The 12,892-nt window shown below is 33.0% G+C and overlaps 1 protein-coding gene across 3 annotated transcripts in view; it reads left to right on the top strand.

Moving 5' to 3' along the window:
- LOC118193485 (salivary peroxidase/catechol oxidase-like) overlaps positions 1–12,892 on the top strand; it is a 108,988-nt gene that overhangs the window by 40,519 nt on the left and 55,577 nt on the right. For 2 of the 3 annotated variants that reach the window (XM_035364599.2, XM_035364590.2), the window contains exons 2-3: positions 6,135–6,341; positions 6,669–6,778. In XM_035364599.2, the coding sequence (XP_035220490.1) occupies positions 6,163–6,341; positions 6,669–6,778 (289 nt within the window). In that variant the 5' untranslated portion in view covers positions 6,135–6,162. The remainder of the gene's footprint in view (positions 1–6,134; positions 6,342–6,668; positions 6,779–12,892) is intronic. The other variant, XM_035364593.2, reaches the window with a different exon arrangement.

The following is a 12,892-nucleotide window of genomic DNA, read 5'->3' as shown; positions in this document are numbered from 1 at the left end:
AACACTAATCAACGTTTGGGAAGAAATATCGATGTGTGCCGTGTGACGAAAGGTGCTCACATTGAAAACTCGTAAGCTTGTAGGTATAACTATTTGAGTTGCTCTTTCATTTCATGTATTAATTATAAGTTTTACGTAATAAATACTACAAAGCGCTAAAACCTCGAAACGCCACTGTACTTGGGACTACTGACTTATCACAAATTTCCTGAAGCTAAATTCTCTTTTCAAAACGGCAAGACGAAAACAATAGCTGATCCTGATACTATAAAAATGAAAATAGCTTTTACAATTTTAAAAGTCGGGAGACCAACGAAGACCCTCCCATTTTACCAAGTTAAAATTTTAGGGAAGTGTAGAAATTGTTCTTTCTGTGTTAGTTTGGTTAGGTAGAAATATTCGCATAATTCTAATTTCAGGGATTCGGCCTTTTTTTTTTCCAGTAAGAGGAAAGCCGATGTTAAATCCTTGCTAATCAGTCGAATTTTCCACAAATACGATTAATGTATCGAAATTTCAAAAATATTTCTAATAAAATATTTTAGTAATTTTTTTTCCAGCAGAAGTTTTCAGAAGCTGTGCTTGGATTAAACTTGTCAGTAGATAGGGGGATGTCCAAGCAACCCCCGGCTACGCATATGTAATAGATTAACTAATGAAACACTAGATTGCAAGGAGTTGTAAAATGTTTCGATCAATACAAGTGTTTCAAAAAGGAGATCGTATTCACAGAATCTCGAAAATTAGGGTTCTAGATAACAGTGGCAGGTTTCAAGTATTTCTACACAGTTAAGTCGTACTCTCAATGTGCATAAATTAAGAATGAAAAATACTTCAAATCCAATGAAACTTTTTCGTGTAACAATTAAATTAGGATTTTAAAGACATAAAACTGCATGTGAATAATATTATTATTGATATATTTTTGTTTTTAAAAGTAAACATTTCCATTTGAAACGTTACATCCATTCCAAATATTTCATTTGAAACATGTATCGAAGTAAAATACTTTCCGCATACCAAGTGTAACAAAATTATAAATTAAAGAATGTTATAGACTGGAAAATTTTAAAGGATATCACTGAATCACAATAAACGGAAGAAAACCAACCTTAAATTACTCTAATTTATTTTTTACCGACTCTTCAAGGAAAGAAAAAACATTGATTTTCTAGGCACAGGAAAAGTCTATAAAAATCTCGGATTTTAAAGACTCTTGAAAGAAACTTGTCGTCTCATTAATTTTTTTTTTAGATCTTCATAAAATTCACTGTATTTTATTTTCAAAATATGCTTTTATCAAATATAACTATAGGGAGCAGGGAATGGTATAAAAATAACATTTCATAATTTTTATAAAATTGATTTAGTAAAATTAAAAATGAATATTTGTGCCATTTAAACTTTTTTTGTAATTGAAGGTACTTATCTGTGACCAACGGTGGAAAAAATAAAAGACATTTACGGATGCAACATATTTTTAGCTAAAACTTTATGTACAATACAAACTATCGACGTTATAAAGATCATTAGCGAAGTTTTACTAAATTTTTGGACATTTATGGTAAGCTCCCATGAGCATGTTATTTGCCTTTGAGATGGGAAATGACATGAGAAAATGCAAATGTTTCTGGTATTTAAACCATATCTTTAAATTATTTTCCACACGGCATTGCCCTTAACTTATTGTCAGAGCGTTAACATTCGACGAAAGATATGATGTTTGATTTACCTTATGAATTCAATCAGTCTGTAACTCTTTATTAAGCTGAGAGATTTAAAAGCAATGCAGTAGGTGCCACGTATTGTGATAGTTTTTGTCTACGGCCATTTTGATGGTATTAAACAAATGATAACATTAAACTATGAGGGGAAAATATCCTTTAAAATAGCAATGGAACTTAACTCCTTTAATATAAATATAACATATAAAATATAAATAACATATAAACATATAAAATATAAACATATAAATAACATATAAAATATAAATAACATATAAAATATAAATAACATATAAAATATAATATAAATATAACATATAAATATACTTCTTTCAAAATAGGCGATTTCAAAGCATTTTAACTGAGAAAATGCAAAAGCTTGTTTATGAATTCTTCATAATGTTTTTATTTATTAATGCGAAAGTTCATTTACGAAGGGCTCATGACGTTTTTAGAAGTTATTTGACGGATGCCATACTCCTAACTTTAATATTGGGAAAACATCCCTCATTGGAACAGAACTTAACAATATAAAATTTTAAATTAGTCAAAAAAAAAAAAAAAAAAAAAAAAAAAAAAAGAAACCTTAGTTTGGTGTAGATCAGGGATGTCAAACTCATAGGTACACTTGGGCAAAGAAACAAGGTTTAACTTTAGGCGGGCCGAAAAAAAAAAAAAAAATCAATATTCATAGAAACGTACATTTATTTCGAATAATACAATAATAAACATATATATATATATATTTATATAGAAAAGAACAAGAAAAATTTAATGTTTACGTCCTGATACTTGACATCTCTTCTCTGCTATTATCTTTCCTATTTCGGGAGAAATTTTGTTTGCAGTGATAACTTTCAACGCTGACCCAAGGTGAGCATCATTAATACGGTTTCTAATAGAGACTTATTACCTTTCATGACTGAAAATAACTGCTCGCACCGATAAGTGCTACCAAACATGGAAATAATTTCATATGCGAATTTTCGAGTATTTTCAAACCTGGCTGGTAAATATTTGTAAAATTCAGGCACGCCCACTTCAATGAATTTTGCTTTCAAATTTGAGTTGCATTGAATCTCGATCACCTCCATTTGCATATGGCTGGGTACTGAGTCAATACTTATTGAAAAAATTCGAAGGGGAAAAAAAAAAAAAAAAAAATTGTCTTGGAGGGAACTAAAATCATTAAACCTAGTTTCAAATTCAGTTGTTAAATTTGCAATTTTTTCTGCGTATTTTTGATACGAACAAGTATCATCTAAACTTGATTTGTTCATGCTGCACGTCGGGAAGTGCGTCAAATCTTCATTTTTAAGTTGTTTTTCCCAAAGAACTAGTTGACATTTGAATGCTTTAATTATGTCAAACATGTTCGTAATGATATGATCTTTTCCTTGTAACGATAAATTTAAATCGGTTAAGTGTTTGGTTACATCAACCAAGAAAGATAAATCTTGTATCCATATTGGATCGTAAAACAAACTTACGTCTTGATTTTTCGTTTTTAAAAACTGACATATTTCTTCTTTCAAATCCCAGAATTGTTTGAGATTCTTGGAGCAAGATAACCAACATACCTCGGTAGAGTAGGACAAACCCAAATATTCACTATCTAACTCACTTAAGAAAGCAGTGAATTGACGCTGATTTAAACCTCGTGATCTTATAAAATTTATAACTTTTTTTATATATGACAAAACATTCTCCATATTTATTACTTTCGTGCATAGAACTTCTTGATGTATAATACAATGCATATGATGTATGTTTGGACCGTGAATTTCACTAAGTTTTTTTTTCTTAGTAATGCTACGAAGCCCTTGTTTTTCCCGGTCATTGATGGAGCGCCATCTGTAGCTACAGAATTTAATTTTGCCAAAGGTAGATTGTATTTCTGCAGAAGTCCAAAAACACAATTAAATATATCTTCTCCTGTGGTAGTACCAGGCATCGGTATTAGTTCCAGTAATTCCTCAAAAATGTTAAAATTCTTGTCACAAGAACGAAGAAACACTGCTAATTGAGCTTTGCCACTAATGTCCGTGCTCTCGTCACAGCCAATGCAGAAACTTTCGAAACTAGATGATTTTGCTTTGATCTGATCACTTAAATTCGCGGCTAAATCAGTAACTCTTTCCGCAACTGTATTTCGAGACAATGAAATTGATTGAAAAGTCTTCACATTTCCAGGACAAACAATTTCTCCAGCTTTCATTAGGTATTCCTTGATGAAATCACCGTCAGTAAATGGCTTCGAATGTTTAGCTATCAACTCGGACAAGACGTAGCTTGCATGTACCGCCGCTTCACTTTCTTGCAATACTTTACTAAACATGGACTGTTGCTTTTTCACTCCTAACTTGAGCTCTTTCAACTTTTCTTCTCTCATTAATCCTTCGTAATTGCTATATTTCGATTTGTGTTGTTCGTAATGACGTTTAATATTATATAACTTTGGTACATTAATAGTATTATTACATATCAAGCAGATTATTTTATCTTTTATTTCACAGCAAAAATATTCTAATTCCCATTTTACTTGGAATATTCTATGTTCGTCAGTGATTTTTCGTTTAATTTTACTACCACTTGGTTTTGATATAGACCTACTGAATACAAAGGGCTGGAATAAACACGGTTAACGTTAAAAAGTTAACAAAAATTTATTCTTTCCACAAGAGATAAATCAAAATGCTGAAATATTTCTTCAAAAATATTCTAACAATATCACAAAATGTCAAACGTTTAGCAAAAAGCAATTCAAAACACAGAAACTAATTCTATCTCAGAGCGAAATCGCTACAAATCAATCACAGCATTAAGTAAACAAAGAGTTCCAGTTCGCTAGAACTACACAGATGAGTTGTTTCTTCTCGGCTTTTATAAGCTTTATAATTAATTTCTCGAATATACTGGAAACATCTATAAATATCTGGATTTTTGTGTAGGGCAACAGCAATTACGAGATATTTATTTATTAGGTATTAAATGCACGCGCTATTCTATTTTTAACCTTCCAACGTAGCTGTCTTTTCAAAAATCGTCTGCGTTGCTAAGGCAGCATGAAGCAAATGTAATTACAATTCTAAATAAAAAAAACTAACTAAATAAATAACTATGAAATCCGTAACAATATGAATTAAGTAATAATTAATAATAAAGCAAAGTGCATGCACATGCATACACCAATATATCGTACAAAACTATGAAAAACTGAGACCATGAGTTCGGCCACATTCGGCTATCGTTGGATGCGTACAAGTTCTGAGTGCACGTGTCCCCCAAAAGCCGAAGGTAGCTGAACGCAAGCTACTCACACGCATTTGTAATTTAAGTAGTGTGTGTGTGTCAGCTCGCTGTGAGTAATCTAACAACACTGAATAAATTATCGTTAATTACTTAGCAGTAAACATTTCATTTTTTTCTTCGTCGATATGTTATTTTATTATTATATATTATTATTTGCCGATATATTGGCCGGGCCGCAAAAATATTTGTTGTGGGCCGCATGCGTCTCGCGGGCCGCGAGTTTGACATCCTTGGTGTAGATGTTTTCAGGGAACTGTTTTACTCCTGAAGAAGAGGAACTTATGTCTGGTTCCCTCTAAATCGATAGGTATTAAAAATCTACATCAGCCTTTTTTTTAAAATGATTGCCTAAAATCGAAGTCAAAATGCTTGGCTGCATAATCCCTAAGTGGCGGCATTTCTCTCCGACTTGGCGAGTTTTATAAAACATTTTAAACTTATTTGGCAACTTTATCTTTTATTTGTCGACTTTACTCCAGTTTCAAAAATATTCTATATTATTTTGATCATATTAACCAAATTGTTGATCATAATAAATGATCTATTTTTTATATTTTGGCACACAAAAGGGCCGGACTTATTCAGTTCGATAACACTATTCGAATAACATTAATCGTTATGACATTAAGCGACGCCTACTGTAATCCTATGTCTAAGGAATTTAGTTAGTTTTTATTTATATTTTTAAATAAATTACTAATGACATAAATGACATAAATTAATATATTTGCAGCTTTCTTAAAATTGCTAAAATATGTTTATAACATTCTATCCCATGCTGATAGAATATATTTTTCTTTTAATTTTAAAACTGTGCAAGCAATTCTTGTATTTTTAGGAAGATAAAATTATGAATGATATTAGATCAGATATCGGTTTTTGAAAATGAACATTTTAAGCCCTGTGAACTCCAAATATCAAAGGATATCTTTTCAGTCAGTGTTGGCCCCAAGCAACTAGAGAGGATGGGAATTTTTATTTGAAATTTATCTCAAATAAATAACTGTTCCAGTTAACCGATATCGCAATAAACATGAAGTTATTATATATCTTTCAAACTTATGGAAATAGATAACTCAGTTTTAACTATTTTTGCAGATTATATATTCCAAGAAAGGAGGCAGCTATGTTTTACGTCCACGGTGAAGATGGAATAAAGCCTGATGAGCCAGAAATTACACCTTTATTAGGTCCACCAGTATCAGCTCCTACCTATGAAGATACACGCCAATCATCATGGAAGAAATTTATCATAGCTGAATCTAAAGTGCCAAAAATGCAAGCTATTGCTGGAATTCTTTTAGGGTAAGAATCCTATTGAAATAGACTTCATGTGCAAGTGCTGCATAAAAGATAATTTTAAAACTCAGTGCTTCATGTCCTACAAGTTGTACATTGTTTTTAATACATATCATAATAAGCGCAGCATGCCAAATATAGCAAGACTATTAACTATTTATGGGTTTTGTCGCTTTGTATGGTTTTATTGCCTTTATGATAGCAATGTGATGATTATCCGTTAAATAAGTGAATGCATGTTAATTATTGAGAAAGTTGATCATATATTATTAACTAATCAAAGGATCAGTTAGAATCAGTTCCTCAAAATGCTCTATTATTTTCTACTTATAGCTTTCTTTTATTTGGAATGATACTGATGCTCGTCGCAGAAGCAATACGTGAGTCTCGTGATACAGATCCTTTTATGGTCGAGCATGGTACGTCTCCTGTCCCCTTTGAAGGTATTAAGAGCACTATTTTGATAAGTAAAATTGCTTCTATTCAGTTTAAAAATAATATTTGATTTGTTTAAAAGAGTGAATGTTTTTTATCGGAAGCGTCCGTTTTTTAATGAATTTTAACACTAAAATAAAGTGTAGCAGGGAAGAGTAAGCTTGGATGTCAACGAAATGAAAACAGAAGTGCGAAGTATCCAAGCTGAAAACTCATTTCAGAATGACCTAATTTTGACTCAGCTTTATCTGAATTTTGATTCAGCTTTATCTGAATTTTGATTCAGCTTTATCGCTTGGTTACTTTTAAATTCTACTCCCCAAATTTGAAATTATTATTGGTTAGAAAGCTATGTAAGTACCAACGATAGCATTAAGTTATGTAAGTGTAATGGAAAAAAGATTAAGTTCAGAATAATGCAGTTTAGAGCATTAGTTAGTTTATTAAAAGTTAGTATTTTTAGATTGGAAAGGGGGAATAATCAAATTTAAAGGCAGAGTCAAGGCACTATTGTAAATTAAAGTTAGAGATTTTATTTGCATATTTTGTTTTTAATCTTACATGTAAAAATTATTTTCTCACCTTTTTTATGAAGCCAAGTAGAGAAAATTTTCCCTTTTGCATTCAATTTGATCATCCTGTTATTTATTTTTGAAAGATCTGAATAACTGCGCATTTATTTATTAGCACAAACGTGGCTATTAGTCCGAAATGAGATTTTGTGTTGGTTCATTATAAATGGCATATCACTTTTTAAACTGTCGCCACCAAATGTTATCGTCTTTGTCATTTTTAAAGAAAGTTCTTCTCACTGTGAAAAAACGGTGGTACCTAGAATCATCAAATTTTGAATAACGTCGTCCTCCACCAGAACATGTGCACCTAGATGCCCGAATTTCGAATTTGTTTTATTATTATTTTTTTCATATTTTGAAAAACTTCAATAAATTTTTAATTAACAGACACAACGATTCGAAAGCGAGTGTTATCCACACTGTTTGAAATAAATATTTTTATTCCCAGCTAGCGAGACTGTTGCCATTCGGAAAAATATAAAATATTGTTGTGCTCTACGGGTTCGTGGATTTGGGGTGATTGATGATGAGTGTAACGCGTCTTTAGAATTGTCTTGTGTAATACCGTCGAATAAATTGTGCTTTGATTCTTCATCAAATGTTGTCATCAATCACTCCAAATCCATGAACCCATAGAACGCAACAAATGATGCCAGAAATGGGATGTCGCTTGATCGGAAAGTGATCCCCCATATCAATTCGATGTTGCATTAGTTTTATGCGGCCAACATTTCTGTATGTTCTAGAAAATAGATCTCCAAATTCTCTAATTGTTTTCTCTGCCGCATGTCTTTGTTCGTTGATTAAGTTCGCACTCTAAAGAAGTTCTTCCATTAATATCCCAGTTGCCGCAGTCAGGTGGGATATTAATGGAATTGCAGGTGGGGCTTTGTAAACGCAGGTAACTGGAGTGCGTGTTGCTAGCACTTCACACTTCTTTATGGCTCTTGGTCTGTGGCCACTCTCATTCGCCACTCTCATTGGGGCGAAGTCTCTCGAAAGGTCTACTAAGGCCGAGGCAACTAATACATATCTTGGACTATTTTTAGGGTATTCAATTATTCCAAATTTGAAGCTATTGTATACTATGGAGCCAGTTATTGTTAATTCTGTCAGCGGAGGGATGGTGACATCTGTTTTTGTTGTTACTTTTTGAGCTGAAGGAATGCTGCTTTTGCTTCCAAACACAGTTATATCTTCCTTTGCAGAGTGCATCTTGTTATATTTAAAGTCCAGTGTAAAGCCATACTTCCGCAAAAAGTCTAGTCCGAATTTGTCCGCGATGTTAACGACGAAAGTCAAGTGCTCGTAGTCCTCACTTCCGAAGGTAATGGTGATGTTAATTTTACTTTCAATCGGGATCTTATTACCTGTCACTGTCCGTAAAGTCACACAAGGTAGCAGTCAATCATAACGTTTCGTTCAATTCTAGTGCTATATATGTTCTGACGATGGTTACATTTGCTCTCGTATTGATGATCATCTTACAAGGATGCTTATTCGCCTATCCTTCGAGGAACAGTTCGTTATCTTCTCTCATTGAGGAGATCTGGGGAACTTTCAAAGGGGCTGCATCTCTGCCTGGCAACATCCGCAATTTAGTTTTCCTGGTTTGGTTTCACAGTTCCTACGGAGATGTCCTTCCAGTCCGCAATTCCAGCACTTAATTATTTTCTTTCCTATGTTGCTTTTAGGCCTTTTTAACGCCTCCCATATCTATTTTATTCCATTTATCAAATTAACGACGTCAAAATTTGGTTCTATTCCATCGGTTCTAATAGGATGGCAATTTTCGAGTCGCGTGTTGAGCCGACTCATACTTCATGGCGTGAGGCAGATTTTATGTGTTTCAGATCCGCCAATCTAAGAACCTTCTGAATTTCCGCATCCTTGATTGAATTGACGAAATGCATCAGGGCCAGATTTTCGCGGACAGTCCGGATATGTTTGATGCGCCAACCTCTCAATGTCAGTCGCCAGTTCTTGAAGGCTTTCCATGATATTCTGCTGACGAGTTTTTAATTGCAAGCAGCTACAGTCTATGAGTTTTACCCGAATTTCAGTTCCAGGGCATTCGAGGAGTAGAAGTTTGAAATCTAGTTCTCTGATAGGACTTCTAAGATATCTGCAGAATCACCTCGGAGTGATGCACACAACTGCGAAGTCTTCATATGGGAGTCCCACTTGTTAGTTTCCGCCACGATCAAAAACTGGGTCTTATATACACTCCATGAAGATTTTCCATCACATGTGCTAGGTTTTATTACCGTATGGGATGAGATGGGGAGAACCTTAAAATCTTCAGATTTGTTCTTGGATTCAGTTCGGTTTTCTTCCAAAACATCTACTTCTTTCCTGAACTTTCTCAATTTTTCCTCCGCATCTGCTATTTTGGGTTCAGTTTCCTCTCTGACCTCCACGATGCCGCATTTAATCTTGTTTTTCTCCCCTTCCATCTTGATCAACCTTCATTTCAACCTGTCTGCCTTTCACCTCTTCTTGTCCAGGTTTCATCTCGGTTATCAAGTCCATCAAAGCCTTCACTTCCTCAGTCATGGCTTTCTCCTGCAGGCGGGTTACTGTCATTCACTCAACCCCACTCCTGACACCAGTTTTTGCGTTCTACGGGTTCGTGGGTTTGGAATGATTGATTACAACATTTGATGAAGAATCAAAACAATGTTTCTTCATCTGTATTACACAGGGCAGCTTCATAGACACGTTACAGTCGTCAAAAAACTACGATAAACACGCTGAAACAATCAGCAACACAGCCTTCAGCTATCAGGCTATAACGCTGAAGACAGCTTCATGGCAAAGCACTAAAGTACAGCTCCCGAATCAGTCGATCGCTCTCAAGCTAATCTCTGAACTCAAAACACTACTACTGAACCCAATACATTCAAGATACTCTTCATGAAAAACTGCTACTCCGCGTACTGTCTTGCAGGGTATTTACAACTTTTGATCTGCCTTCAAGAACATTCGTGGGAAAACCGGTAAGAATTCGTTCTAGAATGTTCTTGCTTCCTCTATGGCATATCACCAATTGTATCTCCAAATCGACGATTTCGGACTAAATCTGGCAAACTTGCATTTTCTGCCATTTTCTGGCAACCTTAAACCCGCTTTGTGGGGAAGCTATCTTACCACAGCTGGACATTTCGTAATAATATTCATCTTTCAGTTTTAATTAACAAACTCTGCTATATGAAAGCAATGTGTTGCCAAGGCCAGAAATAAAATGCTTTAATCTTCCACGCGTGAGGCTTTAGATACTTTCAAATTTAATCTGAAACTTTATTTAGTAATAAACTAAATGATTTGAAAGTAATTAGCACAGTTCTAAAGAATATCTTTGTCTGATATTTTAATGTGAATGATTTAAAAAAACATTTATTAAAAATCAAGAGACATCTAGTTAGAAATATTCACTATTTTTATGAAATTAAACTAGCTGTGTTCATTAAATCATTATATACTTTTTCTTTTTTGTGATAACTATTTTAGGCTGTTGGCCGCAAGAGCTTCTAGTTTATAAAGAAATAATAATACAACTAATATAAAAATATGTATGCCTTTAAAACTCTCTTGGGAATTAATGAAGATGTGCTATTTTTAAATATTTTATAACTTTGCTGTTGAACTGAATTTTATGCGACCTAAGTGCAAAGAACGTGATATTTAATAAATAAAGTTAACATATAAAATGTTAGCAATAAAAAATAACAAAAAAATATTTTTAGCCATCTTATTAAGAAAACTTAATATTGATGAGTTAAACTGAGAAAAGACTAATAAATAAATAAATAAATAAAAATGTATGCCAACGCTTGACACTGCATCGGGAATTTTAAACATGTGCTGCTATGTAGCTTTTAAAAAAATTTGTGATTTGTTATTAAATTGTATGCTGAGTAAGTGCGAAGTTAGACTCTTGCCAACGACAGACGCAGACTTTTACTCCTTGTCACGATAAAATCCGTGAGCGTCTTCTTCTGATTATCTAAGTAAGACCAGTCACAACAACAACAATACAGAATACAAATAAATATTTCAAGCGGAGTTTTTACTATTTTAGATAAAATGGTTTTGACAACGACTCTCGCATCTTTGTTTACTGTCAACCAGCTCTGCTGGTTAATAATCCGGCGTTCATCATTTGCTAGCTGAAGTTAAATTGCACAATTAAAGCTCAGCCAGCATAATTAAGCCAAATTTGTGTGGTTTTAGACTACAATCTTATTTTAAATTGTAACTTTATGTTATTTTAATACCTGCAAGTGGCAGAGTTTTGGCTGTGCGTACAAGTTATGCCTTCTGTTCAGTTCAAGCTTAAATAAAAATGCTTATTTAAAAAAAGGAACGTTTTTTATTTAAGCTTGACTTGAACAGAAAGCACAACATTTTTAAAGCATTTAACTTTTTATTTAAAGTTAAAGCTGATATTTGTAACAGTTACTAAAACTTACTTTGTATAAAAATTTCAAATTTCATTTTTAAGTTATTTGTTTTGAAAAATACTGCACTTAAGGTAACTCAACTTCCTCCATTACTATGCAACTTGAAGATTATTGTATAGAAATTACATTTATTATTTTTCGCTTTTTTTATAGAAAATAGTTACTCGAGAATAACTGTAATAGATGAAAAGAAAGCAACTAAATTACATCCTAGGGTATGGTCCTAGGGTATGGAAATTCAATCAAAGTCCCTCAAACCCTATTAAACTGAGCAGTGGCTTTATCTGAAATTTATGACAAAGTCTTTAAGAAAGTTATTAATAATTTTTTTATTTAATTTGAAATTAAATAGCAAGCATCACATGTGCTTCTAATCAAAATGACACATCTTGAGGGTATTTAAAATAACATATGAAGTTTCAAATTCATGGTAACGTACCCAGTGACTACACAAAATGATATATTTAAAGCTGGGTCAATAGTTTAATGATGTGTTTTAACGACGTATAGCGAAATGGCTGAGTGAGAGATTTTTCACTGCTGGAGCTGGGCTACATAACGTAAATTGAAGGCTACACTGCTAAAAGCTCTGACGCTGAAACGTTCAGTATCCTTGCTTTAAATACTTTACCAACTAATTTGGATCTTGGTCAGGACTGTGTAAAAGGACAAGTAAAGGTTTAAATCATAATAATTGGTTAATTAACATAAAATACTTTACAAAATAAATAATTTCTTTTCCAATTAAAAATATCTATATAACATTAAAATATTTTTTGACTGGAACTTTTGAAAAACTGGCTGAATGTGCTAAACGTTAAACCTAAACGCATATGGGAAGGAACAATTTAACAAATTATATTTTTTAAATGGCAACGGTAAAGAGTTCAGATGTCCGATAACATTATTAAGTCATCATTCACAGCTTCACTTAGAGAGATATTTATTTATAAAGAATAAGAGGAATATGAAAGCGAGAAATTGCTGGATAAAAATCGTATCCCACTCAAACGAGGACGTTCGAAAATCCGGCCTGAAATACTCACCTTTACGCCACAAAAATATAAAGCAGAAATACTATAAT

The sequence above is a fragment of the Stegodyphus dumicola genome, chromosome 4 (genome assembly GCF_044657685.1).
Source record: "Stegodyphus dumicola isolate Sdum_Otavi_A_Nest chromosome 4, ASM4465768v1".
Lineage (NCBI taxonomy): Eukaryota > Metazoa > Arthropoda > Arachnida > Araneae > Eresidae > Stegodyphus > Stegodyphus dumicola.
This window is presented reverse-complemented; position numbering and strand designations above follow the sequence as displayed.